The sequence below is a fragment of the Psittacula echo genome (assembly GCF_963264785.1).
Source record: "Psittacula echo genome assembly, chromosome: 11".
NCBI lineage: Eukaryota > Metazoa > Chordata > Aves > Psittaciformes > Psittacidae > Psittacula > Psittacula echo.
In genome coordinates this window covers 10,869,170-10,890,515 of record NC_137746.1, presented here as the reverse complement: position 1 = coordinate 10,890,515, position 21,346 = coordinate 10,869,170, and the positions used below count along the sequence as shown (strand labels likewise).

Here is a 21,346-nt window from a genome sequence, read left to right as displayed (position 1 = left end):
ATGAACCCATATGTTTGACCTTCAGTGCGACTGGGAGCAAACAAGTGGGTGCATATGTTGTACAACTGAGGGGTTGTGCTGCAGCTGAGAGGGCTCGGTGGGTTGTCATTGTGGTCCTAGTGATTGGTGTAACCCCACATGTGTGTACTTTTCAACCCAGCAGCTTTGTGAGTGCTGTGCCCTGGACAGCCATACAGCAGAGCGAGAGGAGCTGTTGCTTGCTGGGCTTTAGGGAGGGTACAGTCAAAGGGGTGAATCACAGCAAGGGGAGATGCCTGCTTTGTAGTCCTGGGTGCATGGGCAGGCTGGCTTGAGTTATTTGCTGTGGTTATGAGGATATGCCTGTTCTCATGCTGCCGCATCCCCACTACCCAGCTCCTCCCTGCAGCTCTGACTTGTTGCTTCTGCCTCTCTCCTTTGCTAGACCAGAGGGAACACAGCAGCATCCGTGGTGCCCTGCAGTTACTGCTGAGATTGCTTCTCCGTGCCTTTTCTAGAGCCATCTGAACCAACACAACCCTTCTTGGAGCTCTCCCTGTCCACAGAGCAGGAGAAAGGGGGTGACAAGGTGTCTGGGGTCAGAGCTGGGGGCTAGCTGTCCTTCTCCTGCTCCAAGTTTCGATGTCCTGTGGCACAAGAGCCCCACACTCCCCTCCCCAGCCCCGCATGCCTGCAGCAGTGGATGCTGATGGAGGGGGGCCAAGCACAGCAGCTTGCCGCCAAGAACTTTCTTTGTTTCCAGCCACCTCCCTCCTTTTTTTTCTTTTCCTCTTACAATTTCCCACTCCCTTTTCTGTATTAAACCCGCTCTAGTTTGCCTCAATCCCTCAGCTGCTTTGGTTTCCCTGCCCCTTTGAACCTCTTGGTGCTCCCTTCTCCAGGGTGTAAGGCTCTCACATTGCTTCTCCATGTTTCAGGTTAGGGGGGAGTGCGGGTGGAATAGACACACTGATGCTTTTTCCCCTTTGCTGGCAAAAGATGCTTTAAATATGTGGAGTTTTCCACAGAGAGGTTTATTGTACATAGCCTCACTGGACCCGAGACCACACAGGCTCCAACCCATTGGAAACAGCTCTGCCGACAGCTCTGCCTCTGCTGGAGGCTGTTATGTCTGGCTTTGCTGTAGAAGCTCTTTTGAGTAGCTGGGGACCTGTGCTGATGCCTGCTGGTCACGGGTGAGCAGAACTGCATGTCCCTGCAGCCCCATGGAGGTGTCTTTCCATGTTCCATGGCATTGGTTTCCTCCCTGCCATTGTTCATGTGCCTCTGGTGTGGAAATAAGAGCGTTTCAATGTGAGGAGCTCTGGTGCGGAGATGCTTTGGGGCTGGGGAAGCTCAGGGGTTGCTGCAGGGCTGTGTCAGTATGGGTGTGCTGCTCCTGGCCTCAAGCTGATGTAGCTGAATGGTGCTGAGCTCAGGGAGGACTTGCTGCCCCATTCAGCCATGCACTGGGTGCCAGCAGAGAGCTCACAGGCCAGCCAGCAGCTGCCCTCTCCCCGAAGCCTTACTCGTGGGCTTTATGGCTTTATGCTTACCCCTGTCCAGACAGGCTGCCTTGCAAGTCTCCTTGGAAAACTTGGGAAAACTCCTCCATGGGAGGAGAGAGGCTGAAACTGCAGCTCTAGGTTTTCCTGCAGCTTCAGTCTGCCTTTTTCCAACTCAGATTTAAGCAGGCCAGGCTGTTTCCCAGGTCATGTTTTGTGTATGTCCACAGTGTGTTTATGCAAGGAGTCCAGAAGTGATTCTTCCAGGAGGTCACACGGCCTCATGTTTCAGAACGGGAAACTGTTTCTGTTATTATTTTATTTATTTATTTGAAGTGGCTCTTGTTAATTCCATTGCCTCAAGTCAGCCGCTTGAATCGTCCCCTCTCTCTAGCCATGTTGTTGTATGGGACAGTGTGCCTCTTGAGGAAGGTGCAAGAATGAAGGCTTGTGAAGGACTCCCGAGTCCTCAGTCCCTTGGGGTGGTGGAAGTCACCAGGAGCCATTGCAATCTGCAGCACTGAGGCTCTTTATCAGTCCCTGGAAAAATACTTCTGGGGTCTGGCAGCTCCCAAGGCTTATGCTTGCTGCTCATCTCTTTGAAAGGAAAAAAGTAAAATAGCAGTAAATCTCTGGCTGCCCTTTCAGATAGAGATAATTCGTGCTGGCTTCTGTCCCCTCTGTTCTCGAGCTTGAGTCCCTGTGACTTGGCCGCTCTGGATGTGTGTCTGAGCTGGCTACTGCAACCTTTCTGCTCTTCTGGTGGTGCCCAGCACTGGAGCTCACTCCCTGCCTGGGTGCCTTCCTGCTCAGGAGGGATGTCCTGTTCAGACACACTGAGTTGGCAGTATTTCCCCCAGGCACCCTCACTGCCATGTGGGCTGATGGCAGCTCTCCTTGACAGCTCTGTTACAGTTGGCCAGGTGCCATTTGCATTTCTTTTAGCAACCTGTCATCTTTTGACAGGTCTCTTACGAAGGTTTTCAGTCCCACTTTCCACTGGCCCCTTCTTCCTCTGAGCTGCCTCTCCAGAGATGCTGGGGAGAGCAGTGACAGGCACCGGCGCATGCTACAGGAATGCCATGGGGACTGAGCTTGTGATGTCTGGCCAGGCAGGCTGCAGGATCCCCTGGGCATCTTTATATTGCTGTTTAGGGGACTTGGTTTTTAATGTGACCAAGGAGAATCCTGGGCAGTGGAGGTCCTGATGGTAAGCTTCCCAGCTGGTGATTTCTAAGTAGCTCATATGTGACCAGTTACTTGTGATGTAGTGAATTTGCCTAGCCCAGTAAGTTTGGGAGCCCAATCCCTGTGGTGTGTGTCAGACTTCAGCCTTTTGCAGACTTCCATTTTCTGTGAAGGATCTGATCTGCTTTTGCCCTCCACAGGACAGAAGCATAAAGAGCATTTGGTGTTGATGTGAAGTGCTCCTCTCCTCTGTTATTAAAGATCCATCTGCACCTCCAGCACTGTCCCCATGGCCCGTGGGAGTGGAGGGCAGGTCTTGTTTTAGCCTTGCTGTAGCTGACAAGGTTGTTCTGTCGGAAGCTCCTCCTGCTCTGTAACAATGGGCTTGCTGCAGTGTGGGACTGTGGTTTCATGGCTCGAGGGCAGGGGAGCTGGTGGATGGAAGAGGAGCGATGGGGAGCTGAGTGTGCAGGCATGGGACTCTTAATCCCGAAAGCAGAATTTTGTGTGTATGAGTGACCCTGAAAGCTCTGTGCTTCTCTGCCTTGCTATTGTAGGACAAACACCATGAGCTGTGTCTCAAGGATTTCAGAAGCATCGGCATGATTTTCAGCTATTCCCCCCAACCCGTGGCTGAAATGAAGCTAAAGAGGGTTCAGCCCTAGTATTTTCTGCCAAAAGCGATTGTGTTCTGCCTGGTGGTCATTTCCAAACCTCAGCTTGGCCTGTTGCCTTCAGGCATCAGACTGGTTGTGGGTTTTGACGTGGCACGTGTGCAGTAGTGTAGGCTGGAGCAGAGCAAGGGATGGGAGTGGGGCAGCGTAAGGCATCCTTTCCGGAGGGAGGGGAGCTGCTGGTTCCCAGGTTTCACCGAGTCAGCTAGTTCCTCTCCATGGTGCAGACCCTGCCGCTGGCCCAGGAAGGGCTGTGCATATTTAGATAGCTCTGCCTGTTGGTTTTGGCCAGGGGCCCAGCACACATGATGGGGTTCCAGAACCCCCCTTCTGGATCTGGCTGCCCCCTGCCTCCCTGCCATCTGCAGGGCTCTCCCCACCCCTCAAGGAAACACAGAGAGGGATCCGAGCAGTTGCTCCCCTCTTGCCGGCGGTGCTTCCCTTGGGTACATGTCCACAAGGCAGTGTTAGCTGCTTGCAGCCCTGGGAGATCCTCTTGCTCTTTCCGTGGAAAAGGCCTGCTGGTGGTTTCTCTGTGTTATTTCTTTAAAGGACCGTAGAAATCGGAGCTGGAGAAAGCCCATGAAATAACTGTTTCCACATGCTGTCATCCACACAGCCAGGCTGGGAAAAAGCATGTCCTCAGAGCAGCCTCTGCAGGATCAAGGGCTGTGGGAGCCAGTGATGGTGTGGCTCCTACCAGAACAAAATTGGCTTTGTTTGAGCTGATACTTCATGATGACTGCTGCTGGCAGGACATGGTGCAGTGCAAGGCCAGGAGGGGACACTTCAGACCAAGTGCAATGCTTTAAAAGCTGTCTTGATTATTGAAAGTGTATTCCAGAAGCACCTGAGAATGGGATGGTGCCTATGGGAGCTTGGTACCTCATCGTCTCCAGTCTGTGTGAGAACCATCACTGAGCGGCCGACTGCACCATTCATGCCTTTCAGAATCTGCACTTCTGTTGTCAGTTGAGGATATCACCTGAGTTATGTTTTCTGGTGTCTTTCTTAGCCCTAGGACAGCAGGGACTGGATTAGGTATTGGCAGAGACCAAGATCTGTGGTGGTTTTGGCCACCAGAATACCTCAGTGGGATGGGGCAGAGTGCAGGACAAAGGGTATTTACAAGGAGAGAGGAAGACAGCTTTACTGAGGCAGTGTTCTTATAGATACTGAGGAGCTCCTGTTCCTGTGGGCTTCCCCATCTTCTCTGCTTTCCACAAATAGGCACTGAGATGCCCCTGGAGACATTTCCGCTATCCAAATGGGATGTGTGAGAAACCATTATCCAGGCTCCTGGGAGATTTGCATTTCAGCAAAATCAGAGTGAGCTCATCAGCTGGGAGAAGTGCTCCTTCCCTCAGTTGCAAAGGGTATAATAAAGCATGGTGTACCCCCAGATCTCATGGCTTTATTACACTTAAGAGCTTTGAATTCATTTTGGCTTGAGCAAATCCACATCCTGATTAAAATCCCAGTCTAATAAGCTGTTGACTCCAAATAAAGGCAGGATAGGAATAAACAATGAAGAAAAGCTGGCTCTTCCTCCTGCCCCAGTGGAAGTCTTTCTCCAGGCAGCCAGCCAGCAGTGATATAACCCCGTAAAGTGCTGTAGACTGGGTAAGAAAGCTGGGATATCAGCTGAGCTTCCAACCAAAATGAGCTCATGCTGGCTTGACGGCAAGTCCTGGGGTGAGGGTAAAGGCAGCTTGGATGCTCACTTAGCGTCAAGTTAACGCTTAGTTTTCTGATGGCATGGTGGTGGCTGCATGGATGCTGTCACATACTTCAGAGGCTGTGTCATGCAACCTTAACCGTTTTCATTGCAAACTGTGGCCAGCCAAGTTGTATCTGACCTGCTGAGGTCTAGAAGCATGTTCTTGAATGGACATTGTACCTGACCCAATGCAGAGTAGTTGTCAAGCCACTTTTGTGGTAAGTAAACACAGTGTCTGGGCTTCCCTTGCAGCAAATCATAGTCTATCCAAGGTTCCACAGCTGCAATAGACGCTGTCTTGAAGAAGCCCTCTGTCTTCCTTGTGTTAATACACAAAAAGAGGAGGTCTTTTGGCTCAAAAAAAGAATTTGTGAATGGGGAGGGTTGTGATTAGCTGAATAAAGCCTGTAAGATGATGCTGAGTGAGTCAGATTTTGTCTGGGAGATGGTGGTGGTGCCTGTGACACCCAGCCAGCTCGCTCACTGCAAGTCAGCAAAGCGCCCACAGCTGTGTTTGGGCTGATCATCTGGTTTAAGAGAAGGGGTCATTGAATTGCTGGGTTGAAAGTACTGAAGTTCTTTATTTTAGCAATTAGAACTTGCTTCATCTTGCTGCCTCTTTTTCCAACTTAATTTGGAAGTGATTCCACTGGAAAGAGTGTGTCATTCCTCAGGAGTCTCCTCACCTTGGAGGGTCATGCAGCATCAGCCCTCTGAGCAGCAGAGTGTGTTTTGATTAGACTTTTTTAGCACAGCATTTGAGCAGGTTTGATGAGCTCAAATAATTCAGTGTAAACTGTAGCTGATGCCAGGGTCACAGGACTTACGACTATATATATATTTCAATATAGTTTTTTCTTACATGAACTAAGAAAAATTTCTTAATTAAATCCTAAATACTTAAATTCTCATAGGATTAATGTTTTATTGAAGTATTTAATCTTTAGATAAAGATTACATGATCATTTATGAATCTACTGTGTAGTTTTAACCTGACCTGGTGTAACTTATTAACACAAAGGGGTTTTTTTCTAAATTTTCTTAGTTTTGATGTGAAACACCATTAGTAAACAAACTTTAGATAAGAGGAAAAAAAAAGGGGGGGGGGATGAGAGGGAAAGGAGAAGATGCCAATGGCATCCTAGGGTGCATTAGAAGGGGTGTGGGTAGTAGGTCGAGAGGGGTTCTCCCCTCTCTTCCCTCTGCTCTGCCTTGGTGGGGCTGCAGCTGGAGTGTTCTGTCCAGTTCTGGGCCCCTCAGTTCAAGAAGGACAGGGAATTGCTTGAAAGAGTCCAGCGCAGAGCCACAAAGATGATTAAGGGAGTGGAACATCTCCCTTACGAGGAGAGGCTGAGGGAGCTGAGTCTCTTTAGCTTGGAGAAGAGGAGACTGAGGGGTGACCTCATCAATGTTTACAAATATGTAAAAGGTGAGTGTCAGGATGATGGAGCTAGGTTTTTCAAAGTGATGTCCAGTGATAGGACAAGGGGTAATGGGTGTAAACTGGAGCATAGGAGGTTCCATGTGAACATCAGGAAAAACTTCTTTACTGTGAGAGTGACAGAGCACTGGAACAGGTTGCCCAGGGGGGTTGTGGAGTCTCCGGCGTTGGAGATATTCGAGGCCCGGCTGGACAAGTTCCTGTGTGATGTACTCTAGGTTACCCTGCTCTTGCAGGGGGGTTGGACTAGATGATCTTTTGAGGTCTCTTCCAATCCTTGGGATTCTGTGATTCTGTGTGATTCTGTTGTGCTATCCATTTGTATCTCCTGGTGTTTGAGTTTCGATACTGGGCTGGGACGTTGGTCACATTCCAGGACCTGGAGAAATGCGAGAAACCTTGTGAAACTCTTAACAGATTCCATTTGAAATACTAAACCAGCATCCTAAGAGTCTTCACGCTTAATTATGTTAGCTGAAGTTCTAGCAGGTCTGTCCACCTGAGCTTCTGAATGTTTGCTCCTGCTTCAGTGAATCAACACTTGAATTACTGGTGGAAATAAGCAGGACATGACAGTTAGAAGAAAAAATGCACATGCCCTCATTCTGCTTAGTCAATCTGTTATCAATTAGTGAAGACTGAGAGTGTTACACTGGCATCTCATCAGGGGTCATCTTTGGTTTCTGCAAACAACAAGCAAGGACATTAGATAAGTAATTGCTTAATTCTGTTATTTGCTTCTTGTCTTTCATAGAAGAATAAAAAACAAAAAAGAAAAAGGCTTTTCTTTTTTTATCCATCCATCACCAGTAAAAGCTTGTGAATAACCTGCAATTACCAGCATTGATTTGTCAGTTAAATTAAACTGATTGTGTCAGTTTAAGGAACAGGAGGTAATTTGCACCCCAGCAAGTTTAAGTAAACAAAACCTCAGAGTTGCTTATGGCAGGACAGATGGAGTTTCAAACCCTGTGGGTTTGAGTCCCTGCCCTAGGACCTGGGACCTGGGCTGGCGGTGGTGCGTGGTGCTGCACCCTATGGGGCTTTGAGATCTCAACATCAAACTTGGTGCAGCAGCCACAGATGGGACAGCAGCAGCATAGTTATTAGCTTGCAATGTGGTTGTGTCTGGAGTAACTTTAACTGTGGTTTTACACAGAAGCACCCTTTCACATTGGATGTATGTCCCTATTTAGGGATGGGGAGCTGTCTTAGTTCACAACTAGCAATAGGGATTTAGTAGACATCAGTGGAGCTTCATAATTTACACTGAAATATTTTATTGAATTGCTGAAATGACTTCAGGTTCTCCCATGAACTTCCCTGGTTGACATCCAGCAGTGGGGTTGTGCTGGAGCTTTAGCAGCTTTTGGGTTGTGGTACAGGTCATTGGGTCACTCCTCTGATTTCTTCCTCTGTTCCCCACAGGTATACATTATCAAAGTCACCTGGTCCAATGGGTCCACAGAAGTCATATACCGACGGTACAGCAAGTTCTTTGACCTGCAGGTAAGCATTTCACCACTTCTTGGGGTTTTGGCTTGAAAGATGTGGTCAGTTGGGAAGCACGGTTTCTGCCTTACGCTAAGCACACTTTTTGTCATCTCCCAGAAAATGCTTTGGTTTGAGGAAACTTAAATGCAATTTTGAACATCCTTGAGAAACCAAGAATAACCAATCCCAAGAGCTGGACTCTTTGCTCCAGTGCCTCCTTGTGTATTGGTGGGGACACCTGAGGTCTTTTGCATGTCCCAAGTGTTACGGTTCTGCTGTCACTCCCTGGACTACTGCACATGGGGCTGTGTAGGTGCGTTTGAATTCCTGCAAATCTCTGCAAGCGGTGGGGGTTTTGTTGAGTTTTTTGTTTGCTTTGAGGGGATTTTGTTGAAGTTAGGCCCAAAGTCCATCCCTGCAGAGCTAATAAATGCTGCTATCCCAGCAAAACAGGGCTGCTGTTGACAAGTGCCAATTCCCTCTGCCTGTGTCCCGCTGGCTGGTGTTTTGGGGAGCAGGCACTGGGGAAATGCAGAGCACTGCTAGCCCAGAAGGCAGCTGCTTTAGCAATTACCTCCTGGTGCTGGGGGAAGCCAGGAAGAAGATGGAGTCAGGAGGGAGAGAGGAGGCTGGAAAGGCAATTGGGAGAGGCTGGGTTGTAGAAAATTGAAGCTGGTGTTCTGGGCGAGCAGGCAAAGGGTGTTTTCCACCACTGCCATGGTGGAGATGAGCCAAGGGGTCTGGCTGAGCTTTATGGGCCAAAATACAAACTGAGCTGCTGGAACAGGCTTTGTGCAGATGAAGAAAGAAAATGCATGAAGGGATCTATGGATCAGCAGCAGCTGCCAGAGTTGTCACTGCCATGTCACTTATGGTCTGTGCACAGGACCAGGAGAGGAGCTGGGCACCCTCTGTCTGCAGTGACCCTCTCAGGTGAAGCTGAGCATCACTTTATGCTTTATTTGAAAGGGTGCTATGGTTGCCTTTCCTGAAATTGCTGCATCCAGGCACAAATATGCTCTTAAAACCACAGCACATCTGGCTCTGTCCAACAAAGCAAGCCCATGGGAATACAGATGGTTTTCCCAGGTTCAGCTGGCGTCAGTTCAGCCTGCGTAAGCCTAGGATTGTGTGGGACGGCTGCTCACATCTGTGATGCCCTTTCCCCTGCCCAGCAAGGCACCTTCTGCAGAGCCATGGATATGACTGTGAGGGTGAGCACATGGAGTAAACACTTTGAGAGCCCAGCTTTGGCAAGACCCTGGGTGTCCTTACGCTGCCCCATGATGCTGTTCCACAGCATCATGCCAGGGAAGGTAAGGTAGGGTGGCACGAGCGGCTGCTGCTGCAGGCAGGGGTTAAGCTGTGTGCAGCTGCTGGTGTAACCAAGGAAATATTAAAGTAAATAAACAGGGAACAGCTGTTGGGCCACAGCCAGGGCTGGAAGGAAATGGAGTTCGATGCTTCCTTCTCTGCAGCATCTCATCTTCACTGGTGCTGCAAGGTGGTGGCCAAGCCCATGTCATTGTTTGCTATGAGGCGGGCACAGTCCTTTGGAGTTTATACGTGATAAACTTGTGCTTCCAAATGTGCTGTTTTCCTGGGCTACCTTGCTCCTCGTGGGGAAGGACATGTAGGGAAATAGTGGCTGTCCTTCCTCATTTCCTCCCCTTCCATCTTGGCTGGAGCTGTGCATGCTCCTAGATGGAAAGGGTCATCGCTGGAGAGTGTGTGGAGCCAGAGACTCAAACTGCCTCTGCAAAACACCTTGCAGTATCTTTAGAGGCAGAGATGCTTTATGTATAAATATATATTGTCCGTTTATATATATACATGTATAAATATATAAATATGTATACCTTCCCATACGTACATAGGAAGGTATAAAGCAAACATATTCCCCTTCCCTGTTCCCTGTAGCTTTTTCTTTAAAAAAGAAATAACCACTCCTTTTTGGCTCTGTTGAAAGAATGAATGAAATTGTGGTTTTTCCCTTCCTTCCCCCTTATCGCACATGCTTCCTGGTATCCTTATGTTAAACTTGTGGTGCAGTGCAGTGGAAATTGGATTGAAAGGCGAGGAGTGAAACAGAGCCTCTTAGCACAGTGGAAAAAAATGCTCTAGGTAGGACTGGTAGCACTGACTGTTGCCATTGCTGGAGGCCTTTATTATATGACTGTTGGGTGATTCTGTGCCAAATTTAGCTCTTCAGGCAGAAATTTTCCATGCTGGAAATTATTCATGCCTTTGGTTATTAAAACTAGAAAACCACCCAAAACCCCCACAAAACAACAGATCGGCAAAAACGGTTCAGCTGCTTCTGAAGACATAGTAAGAGGGGAAAATATTTCTCCTGGGTCCAATTCTGATGATCTTTTTGATGTGTTGGAGGAAGAGTTGGAAACTTGATCGTAGGTGATCCCTGTGTCAAGAATCTGTCTTTCATGTTCTCCCGTGAAAACCCATCCAAATTTATTCATACTTAGAGCCTTGAGCAATCACAGAACATGCATGTTTGGGTACAGATATTTGTTAATTCCATATCTATGATCCCAGTGATTCTGGCTGCACTTTGATGCTCCTGCCAGAAGCTGAGCAGGTTTTGGTTTTTCAATAGCAGCTCCGGCCACATTCAGGTCAAGGTTGGTGCACCCTCTTTTGCTGTCAGTGACCCTCCTGCTTAACCCAGCCAGGAGGAGAAGGAAACCATTTGATCCAAGTAGGGGAGAGGAGAAGAACGTCTTGGGCCAGGAGTGAGGGCTGACCCTGGGACTGATGTGAAGTTGCAGCTTGGAGCAGCGCAGACACCATCATGTGAGTGGCTGGGGAGTTTCTCCTGATACTCCCTGTGGAATATCCCACAGCTGAATCGCTTGTCACCTTCCATTGTGGCCAAACAATTATTTTAGGAGTAGGGCCAAGTAAAACACACGCACGCTTAGCACTGACAGCCTTGCCGACTGGGCTGCTCCCACTGCAACCAGAGGGCAAAGTGTCCGTGCCTCCCCAGCCAGGCAGGAATGACAAAACACAAACTGCCAGCTCAGCTGAAATGGGTGAAGCCTGGAGTGTACACAGCACTGGTCTCTGCCGCATCTGGGTGCAAAAACATCAGATCAGGCATTCCCCATACTGGAATGGGGAATGTCAAAAGCCACCTTGCTGGTCACAGTAATGCTGCAGGCTGTGCTGTTATTAGCTGAGAGAGTTCAAGGTGTTGTCTGAATACTGTAAACTTGCAGAGCTCTTCCCTTTGGCTGTCATTGATACCTGAGGGTGGGCCTCTTCTGCAAAAGTCCTAGTTTATAGCTCACTCCTGTGAGCTGCAAACAGCCTTTCCAAGCACCACCCTGCTGTCCTCTTCCAAGGGTGTCAAGATCTTCTGCCTAATTACATGCTTTCATCCCATTGACCGTGGTCACACAGGAGATTGTCACCTCCTTGCCAAGAGCTGATGATCAGCACCTGTTCTGCAGTTCAGCTCGTGTGTCTCAGCATGAGGCACAGCCTGCTTCATCCTGGTCCAGTGTTTTGAGCAGATGAAGCAGTGGCCCTCATCCCTTGGGAAGGTGCAGGTCATACCCTTTCCTGCTCTGGGGTCATCAGAGGAAGACTTAGTGTACTATGCTAGGCAGTGAAATTGGGAAGGGAATGCTTAAGATGAGGAATACCACCTCCACCTCCTATACACTGCTCACTGCAGGAGGAAACTTTCAGCAACCTGGGCAGTGTTCAGGAGTGTTTTTGCTGTGTAGGTCCTCTGTGTTCAAATTCCTGCCACCTCTCCTCCTTGCTTTCTCCATAAATGTTTTCTGTCACACAACAATTTACGCAAGAGCAACTTTATAGGAATTAAATACACACCCTCGATGAAAATTGCAATTCTGAAATTTGAAACCTCAAGTATGATTTGTAGTAAATTTGTAACTACAAATACTGAACTCAGTTCTGCCTGAATCTCTTGGCTGAAGGAATAATTTCCTTCGAACAGGACTGACGCTCTTTCATAACTCTCAGTATGCCAGATGTGAGCTATTGGGAGCAGATGGATGCTGTTCCGAAGAAATAAAAGCAATAAGATTGATGCTTTCAAGGATGCCAGTTGTATTCTGGACACTAACTGGGGCTGGCAGATATGCTGGAAATGTTAGCTGGCATGGAAGCTGGTAATCAGATACGTGAGTGGCTGTCTCTGGTGGACAGATATAGAGAACTGGTGTCTTACGGGCCTGAGAGATGCTTCCAGCCCTGCTGGTGTAGGAAGAGCCATGCAGCGACTACAGGGCGCTGTTGGATCACATTGGATGCATTACTCAGGAGGAGGTTAACAAGTCTCTTGGAAGGATCCTCTTTAAACCGTTGGCTGTAAGGAGCAACACTGTTGGTTAGAGAACAGATACTGGCTTGTATTTTGTGTTTCTTTTATGGAAACCCCCAAAAAGAAACATTTTTTCCCCACTCTGTAATTATGAGCTCATCAGCCACAATGGTGGTTGTTTCAAGTCTTCATGTGACCAGGAGCCACTGTTGTCTCGCTGTGCTTCTAAAATGTCCTCTACAACCAAACCCTACACTTTTACACCTTTCCCACTATTACCAGACCCCAGTGCTTTCCCTGGGCAGGAGCTCTGCTTCGTGTCTTCAACCTCCTCTGCTTTTCAGCTGCAGTCATTCTCTCCTCGACTAAGTTTGTGCCTGGCTCTTCTCAGTCCTGTCTTGTTTTGCTTCCTGAACTGCAAGGCTTGTGGCTCTGCGACTGGGAGCAGACTTCATTGGTCACAAAGTGAGCTGCTGACAAAGTGAGCTGGTCACAAAGTGAGCTGCTTGCAAGCTGTGATGAAGCCAGGTCTCAAACCTCTCCCTTGGAGCAGGCTTTACTGTTCATGCCATGTCCTTCCTTTTTACCACCTAAGCAGTAGCTTCTCCTCTGGCAGGCAGCTGCAAGCCCTTACAAATGAAACTGCCATTCATGGAATCATAGAAGGGTTTGGGTTGGAAAGGACCTTAAGATCATCCAGGTCCAACCCCCTGCCATGGGCAGGGACGCCTCACACCCATATTGCCCAAGGCTCTGTCCAACCTGGCTTTGAACGCTGCCAGGATTGGAGCATTTGCCACTTCTGTTCCAGGATGCCTTACTTGGGGACAGGTTATCCCAGGCTTTTCCACTTGCACTCAGAAACCTTTCCGTCAGTCCTTGTCCTGGCTGTAGGAGAGGGTGATGCTGCATGGGTGCTTCTCTGCACAGAGGCTTAGTTTTGAGCCCAGGGATAGAGGTGTGATATAGGCTGGAGTAAGTGTGCTCAGTGCATGATTCAGACAGAAAAAATGAGAATTTTAAGTAACATTAAAAGTGGCTCTGGCTCTCTCCCTCACTCCTTTCTGCGTGTGCATTGAGTGTGTTTCCCAGTCCTCTTGCTTGTCCATATGTTTAACAAATCCCTCAGGTTCTTAGCTGGAAACTTTCAGCTTTGACCCACCTGGAGCGATGTCATCTTGGAGAGAGTCCTGCAGCCCTCAGGCCAACAGCTTTGTGTGTAACACAGGAAAAATAGGCTGTTGAAGTGGTGCCTGCTTTTATGAGAGAACTGGCAAAAGGCAATGGTCCGTGCTTGTCGTCTCCATGTGGTGGAGAGATTAGCCCTTTTGGAGGGGGTTCTGCACTACTTGTGTGCATGCAGCCACCAGGCAAAGATGGGGAGAGAGGGAAAGTCAGTGTCTTAGTAATGCAGACTGCATTAAAATGTGCTCAGAAGGCGTTAGCTGGCACACTGAGAAGAATTGTTCTCATCAGCCTGTTTCAGGCAGTTGGACTCTTGAAAAATTAAAATGAGGCTCGTGCATTGCTTCCAGTACTGTGAGCCCTGTGCTCGCCTTCCTCTGCCTGCAGCACCGCTCCTCCTCCTCTTCGTCTGCTCTTCAAGCTGGGCTCCTGGCACGGCACAGCATTCACAGAGGTGAAGTAAATGTTATCTCAGTTCTCCAGATATGAAAAGCAAGGGGCAGACGTGCCAGGTAGTGTGACCCAACAGCACAAAGCCCCTTCAGGTGGGGACACAAACCGAGGCACCAGGTAGATTGCACCCCTCTTCTGGGTCGTGCCTGGTCCTGGCGGCCTCTTTGATGCAAAAGCCCTAAGGCATCTCGGCGGTGCTGCGGCTGCAGGAGATGGATGTCTTTCTGTGTTCAGGGATTGTAAACAAGGCTCTTTCGATAGCTATTTCGTAACAGGAATCTTATTTCAGCACTTTGGGGATTTCTTTTTCCTCCAGGGTTTATGGAGTTCAGCAGAATTCTGCAGGGTTGCGTGTGCGATGTACTTTGTGGTTTCACCCTGCCACAAAAAACCAGGATCTTGCTGTTAGACAGCTGGATCATGAAAGACAGGCCCTTGCGTGACCAAGGACAAGAAAAAACCCACAGCTTCCTATGGTGAGGTTCCTGCTTTGTAAAGCAACTGTTTGTTTCCTCTGTGCCCAGAGGACTGCACTGAGAGCTGTGAACATAAGCACTCTGTGCAGAAGTATAGAAACAGTGAATTGCCGTAATCGAACCTGAGAGAAGAAATGCTTCCCATTAACTAAGGACTACCTCTGTCTGTAAAATCCAGCCTATATTTTTCCAGCAGTGCATCAGAGATCATCATCGTTCTCCTCCTCTCTCCCTTCACAAAGAGCATGCATGGTCCAATGCACTTCAGCCTAGTTAAAAGTTGGCTCCTTAATTTTTCCTCTCTCCAAACGTCTCCCATTTATAGCTTTCCAGCATTTGGCAGCCGGGAGCCAGCGCATTCCCATGCATGCTAGCGCCAAGGCAGGTCAGTGAGTTATAATTGGCTCTAGCTGGCACCCTGACTAGCTGCTGCGTTCTGTGCCTGGCAGCGAGTGGGGCTGTGAGCTGCTGAAAGCTGTGCCTGCCTCTGGGAAACGGCAGCTTGTCTTCCCGGAGAGTCCGTGCTGATGGAAGTTCCCAGGGCTGGTGTACACTGGGGCGAGCGCAGGCAGTGCGTGACTGCAGCAGAAAGCATTTCCAATTCTCATAGCTAAAGCTTTTTCTTGAGCAGCTGCTGGGAACAGCACTCGATGAGTTTTGGTTTATTCCAAGCTGATGGCCAGCGTTTGCCTTTTCCTTTTGCTCCGAGCACGTGGCTCCGCAGGCTGTGTGCACCCTCGCCAGGTTTCTGCCATCCTCCCTCTTGCCTCCAGAGCAGTTTTGCTTCTTGCTGGTTTGCTACAGGCCCTGAGGGCTCCCACTCACCTCCTGGCTCCCATCTCTGCTGGCTCCCATCAGATGATCCTTTCTTGTTCCCAGGCTCATCTCCTGGTGCTGCTATGATGGCCTTGTGGCAAAGGAGAGTTGGCTCCTGAGCCCAGGCTCTGTTCATTCATCCCTGTTGGCATCCCCTGTCTCCTTCCCTCTGGAAACTTGGCAGAGCAGCTGGAGGAGGCGCGCTTTGCTTCCCAGCCCTGGGGGAAGAATGTCCCACTTAAAGCATTGCTTGGTGGGTGCAGTCTGTAGGGGGGCTTCTGCTGAGTGTAACCCAGGAGGGGGGAAGCATAAAGATGGAGAGGTAAAAAGTTTTGCCTCCTTAAGGACAGAACTAAGATCCTTGCTGACCATCTGGTGTGAGTTTATTTTGGTAATGTGTTTAAAAGTTGTCCTGTAACACAAGGCGAGGGGTTACACTCCTCTCTCTGTCTCTGGGTGAGCTAATGCCCTTCCACTCCCCAGCTACTTAATGAAAAAGCCCTGGAAATCCAGCTGCCCCATTCATGGGAGGGCTGAGGGGCATCCCCAGGAGGGCAGGAGCTCACTGCTGGTCACTCTCCAGTCCATGGGGAGGTGCCCAGGTGCCTGCCTGGAGCTGGTTGTGGCCAGGGGCTTTGATGAGGCTTGTGTGGGTCTGGGCTGATGCAAGAGTCATTCTTAATCAAGTTAATGCAGCTGAGTTTTCTGGTGGAAAGACCTGCAATTTATGTCATGTAGCAGCAGCTCTGGATCCGAAACAAACCAGTTTCAAGCTGCTTGTGGAAGAGCCAAGGATGGATAGCAGTAAATCTGTGCAAAGGGGTCTGTATCTCAGAGTCCTGATTTTCAGTAAAATGGCCAGGTCCCATGTATAACGCTACATCTATATGATACAGTATGGACCATAGCATGCACTACACAAATTTTGTGGGCGTCTAGGAAATGGAAGCATCTGTGCAGTTTTATGGTGAATGGGAGACAGAAATAAGAGCTGGGAGATACAGGGGAAGATGGTGGCTCTGGGGTTCTCCTGCCCTTGCAGAGGAAGGTGATAAAGCTGAAAGAACAACATGTTCTCCTGCAGTCTGGATTTTCCACTTCTTTTCTGTGCCTTTCATTGGATGTCACAGGTCTTCCACAGTGCTGTAAATCACTGCTCCCACACTGGCTGTTCAAAGTGCTTTTGGTGAAGGATGTCTTGCAGTCTCGGAGTCCCCTTGCAAAGTGAGGTATAGACCTCTGCAGTGATCTTCCTTGTGTGCCTGGGGACAAGTGAAGAATTTAACCTCTTGCTCTACCTTCCCAGCACTCTGCTCCATCTGAGAAGTGATGCTCCTTTCTTCTTACTTTCCTCGCATGTTTTTTTCCTTCTTCTATATTCTCTCTGCTTTGAGGCTTGTCAGGCTTCCATTGCCATCGCTGGGATTCAGCACAGACTTTTTCCTGGGTATGTGGCAGGCATCCTGTGGGTGGGATGAGGGAGGCCCATTTGTGCCAGCTGCAGTGAGGCAGCTCCACAGGCTGGACTAGGGGAGACCTTGCAGGGAGAGAAGGATGGGTGTGCAGGATCTGCCCTTCCTCTGTGATTCATGCCTTCCAGCCAGCCGGGAGTGGGGAGGGGAACCTCCTTAACCAGCAAATGGAGAGGGGAAAATGAGATGTGGTGCCAGTGGGTGGATGCTGTAGGGCTCCAGCAGCCAACCTGTTCCCTTTTTGATGCCATGGTGACTCCATGGTTTTCCTGCCAGTGGCTGTGGCTTTGCTTCTGCAGAAGCCTGTGGTTCTCCACTGCCATGGGATATTCCAGTGCTGCTGGGTGCGTGGCACCCTTTCTGCCCATCATCCTATCACCTTGTGGATCCCACACATCCCCAGGCTTCAGGGTACTGCTCTACACCCTATTTTATGGTGACTCCTATATTCTGGCGTTCTCCAGAACTGCAATGTGAACAATAACCTATGTGGAAAATGGTCTCCCTTGTGAGCTGGTGGCATGAGGAGAGTCTGCATTTTCCTTGTCTTCATTCACCACTCTAAGCCTTTTTGCCTTACTGGTACCATATCTTGAGGCCTTTGCAGTAGGGGTGATTTACTGAGCAGTGAATTATAAATGATGTTTAGGCCTGCCTTTACCTGGCAGCATAGAAATTCGATCTTGGAAATTAAATTTGGTGTAATTAAGGTTGGTGAATTTGTTGTTTTAATACTGTCTTTGATGACAGAATATTTAGGGTTTGGACAAGAAAAAGCTTTCATTCAGATGAGTTTTTTTCAGTGCAGATAGCATATTAAATTAGCCAAACCAGGTATTTTTTAATAGGCAAGGTGCTGTTGTGCACCTTGCAGAGAAATCCTTGTGGAGAATTTCCTCTGCAAGCTCAGCCTGCTGATGATTTACCATCAACTGTGCTCTAGTACTTGACCTTTTTGGAGAGGAAGGAGGTACTTTGTTGTAGCAGACTTTGAGAAATGCCTCCCTTAGTGCCCAGTTTGGGTGCAAAGAGGTTTGGGACCACTCTGGGGCTGGTCTTCCCCATGCTGGCATCAAACCAGCCCATATCCCTGCAAGCTTGGAGGGGCTCCAGGAATGATGAGGAGGAGGATGGAGGAGAGACCTCTCCCTGTCTTTGTGCTGCAGGAGAAAAGTTCAGTTGGCTCGACCATATCGTGCAACTTCACTTTGATGGACATCTTGCCCAGGCACTGCAGAGCCATCCACACTGCTGAGATGTTCAGCCTTGCAGAGTGCTGCTTCCATTTGGGGGGATTTTTTACTTGTTTGGGGTTTTTATGAATAAATATTGCTGGAAAATGCAGGAAATGTTTCTTAGAAAAGTAAGTTGTGGGTCTTGCTCTCTGTCGGAGAATTTCTACCTGTAGAGCCGCTGCTGGCAGCAGGCATTGCTCCTTTCCTGCCTCATGAGCACTGGGGTGTGGAAACTACCAGCACCTCTGGTAGGGACCCAAAATCTTGACATTCTCACCCAATCTCAGTCAATAGAAAGTTGTAATCCTGTGTTTTTTAACTGCACACATACATGCTGAAAATGGCTGATGAAACAGCCGTTGAAGAAGGCTTTGTGTTCGGCCACGCAGAGTGCCAAGCTGGCTGGGAGGCTGTGCAGCTCCTCAAAACAGTGAGGTTTCCTTGCTCTAAGCTGGGAAGAAGGTTGGTGTTTAAATTTTAGCAAAGGAAGAAGCTCAGCTCAGGATGTGTAAAGAGTGCTCTTGGTTTTTCACTATTAATTTTTGCAAAAAACAGTTTCCTTTTGATGCATCATTTAAAACATGAAGAAAGAAGAATCCCTTTAATTTTAGCTGTTGGGTTTTGCTGTTCAAACCGAAACGTTAATTGAAACGGATCTTTGTCTGCTGATCTTTCTTCTTGGCAAATCAGCATTTTCCAGTTCCCCTCCTCTCCCCCTCCCACACTTCCGCACACCTCCAGGAAGTAAATCCTGCTGGAAAGTTCCCAGGGAGCTCTGAGGCTTCCATGTGGGGGCAGTTGCTTTCCACCTGCCAACAGGTGGCTGCTTTAGGCCCCAGAATCGTGCTGGTTTTTATCAATCAGTGAATTTGGCTGAAGGCTGTCAGGTTTTATTTTTGTGGTGAGAGAGAAGAGCTCTAAGATGAGGGTGCTGTCAAGGCTCATGCTCCTTTGAGGTTTAGCTATGCTGGAAAACCTTAGCATTCTTCAACCTCCCTCTATCCTGGTTGGATCCTAAAAAAGCAGGTGCAGTTCCAGGTATGTGGCTTGGGCTGAATTTCGTGTGAACTCTGCATTCTCGTGTTTAAGTGCACAGAAAGCTGCAGGGCTGCTGCCCTTCGCCTGCTTCTGGGGCTCCTCCACAGTGCCTCTGTGTTTGCTGGCTCTGGGCCCTGGTGAAGGGTGAATATCCCAGGTTAGGATGGCATTCTTCCCACTGGAGTTGCACTGCATCCTGCTTTATGCATTCCCAAAGGCTCCCCATGGCCCAGCTCCACTGCTCGGTGCTCACTCAACCCTTCCCTGCTCAGTGTATTAACTCCTCCATAAGCCAGGAGGGCTGGTCTCCTCCATCAGACATCGCTTAACAGCACAGTTCTGGTTTTGCAATAAGCAGAGTTCCTTGGCAAGCTCCGTCCCTTTGGCAAGGGCTGAACTCAGAAGTGCTCGGAGTCCTCTCCTGTCATCATGCAGATGGTGGCAGTGCCAGGCTCCTCTGCGGCTGTGGGGATGTGCAGTCTGCAGAGGCTTCTGCTCACCTGGGACTTTGGGCACCAATGAATTGAGCATCTTTAAATCCCACCATTTCTGTCAATGGAGGAATGCAAGGGCAGCGTGCTCCATGAGGTAAACGTGCTGCTGGTGTGGGGTGGGGATGCTGTGGGGACACTGGTGGGTTCACGCAGGAGCTGGGTTGGTTTCTGCTGTCCATGGGTCTGTTCGCCCAGGGCTCTGGGGGTTCCATCAGCTTCTGTCTCCTCCAGACAATGAGTTTTATTATCAGGTGGGAGAGCGTGGAAAGGAACATGGTCATGCTAAGGACTAAGGCATATCTGTTTCAAATGGAGACCCTGATTTTGACAGTTAAACCTCAGAGGTTTGTAGTGTCTCGTTTTCTACCTGCATAATTGCACTCGCTGCCATGCAGCTGTTCTTGATGGACACCACCATGAACCCAAGCAGAATATCCTCCCTTGGGTGGGGATGAAAAGCTCTCCACGTTGGCCTTTCTGCTGGCTGTGCTTGCTTGGAAAATGGGGTTTGTGTTTAGGGAAGGAACAGCAGGGAAAACAGCAAGAAGTCCCATGCAAGAGCAGGATCGTGAGGCTGGTGTTTCTGACCAGCAGCACTCTCCCAAGTGGAAGGACTGCAGCTTTTGCAGCCCTGCCTGTAGCTCCTTTGTCTCATCACGTTTGGGCCTGCCACAGATTGAAACCTTTGCATTAATTTCAGGGAAAGAATGTACGCTGGCCTGCTTCTCCTCATCTGGAGTGGGGAAGGTTTTGGGGAAGGGAGGAATCAAAGAGAAATCACATCATGAGCTATCTGGGGGAGAAGCTAGGGACAAGTCATCTTGAGGTTTTGGCAAGCATGCAGGTCCGAGTGGGGTGGCATGTGTGTAAGGTCTGTCTCACCTGTCACTGCAATGCTTGACTGAAGGTTGCCTCTTGGCATGAAGCGCTGTGTTAGATGTGAAACTAGATCTGGTTGGAGTATTTGAGCTCAGCCCTCCCCCTCGCTATGCCTCAGCTGCTCAACACATGAAATAGGACAAATGTGCTGGTATTTCTCCACCGTTGTTTCTATTTCCACAACAGAAACTAAATCTCATGACTTCCCAATCTTCCAAGTATGGGATGCTAGAGAGGAGGATGTGGGTGAACATGAACTGTCTTTGCAGCCTTCGCTATGGATGCTGCTGCCGTGACAGCTTCAGCAGTGGTTATGGTGGTGGTTCTGTGGTCTTTGTCACCAGCCTGGGGCAAGGGACGCAGCTCTTCCCAGCTCCCATGCTGAGGCTCCTTCCAGGGGTACTTCCCGTGTGACACAGTCCCAGCTGTGCTGGAGGGATGTTCCCATGGAGGGGATGGGGAAGAGGAAGCGGTGCAGACCACACCGGGTATTGCTGCTCTGTTCCCAAGCACGTCTACCGGCAAGAGTCATTTCCCACGTCTGGGGCGCGGTGGTGAATTATGGATGCTGTACCGGTTGCTTGGTGATGTTAATGCTCTGCTCCTGGTGCCTGCATGGAGTGCTGCAGCTTTCAGCACTCATCTGTGCAGTCTGGGACCTGTCTACCCAATGCCATCTAGAGGCTGCAATTATCAGAAATTAAATGGAAAATGGATTAGTAAAGTACAGTAAAGAGAATGATGACTTCCAGGATTCAGCCCCAATGAATCGTATGTAAAGAGCAATGCCTTTTAGTCACCCAAGAAGCAGATGGAGGGATCAGCAGCAATGTGAGGAGCCTGTAAATGGGAGACTGCTTGCTGTTCTTCTCCAAATCTGAGGTTTTCTTTTTCTTCTTTTATACACTAAACTTCCTCCTTAGTTTCTCTGAATTATATTCTTGACAAGCTTACAAAAGGATGGAAAGCAAGCAGTGGT

At 49.1% G+C, this 21,346-nt stretch overlaps 1 protein-coding gene across 1 annotated transcript in view; it reads left to right on the top strand.

The window, feature by feature from the left end:
* SH3PXD2B (SH3 and PX domains 2B) overlaps nucleotides 1-21,346 on the top strand; it is a gene marked incomplete at both ends in the record, with an annotated part of 71,288 nt that overhangs the window by 5,608 nt on the left and 44,334 nt on the right. Inside the window, one exon of the mRNA XM_080626897.1 lies at nucleotides 7,936-8,016. Within this exon, the coding sequence (XP_080483023.1) occupies nucleotides 7,936-8,016 (81 nt within the window). The remainder of the gene's footprint in view (nucleotides 1-7,935; nucleotides 8,017-21,346) is intronic.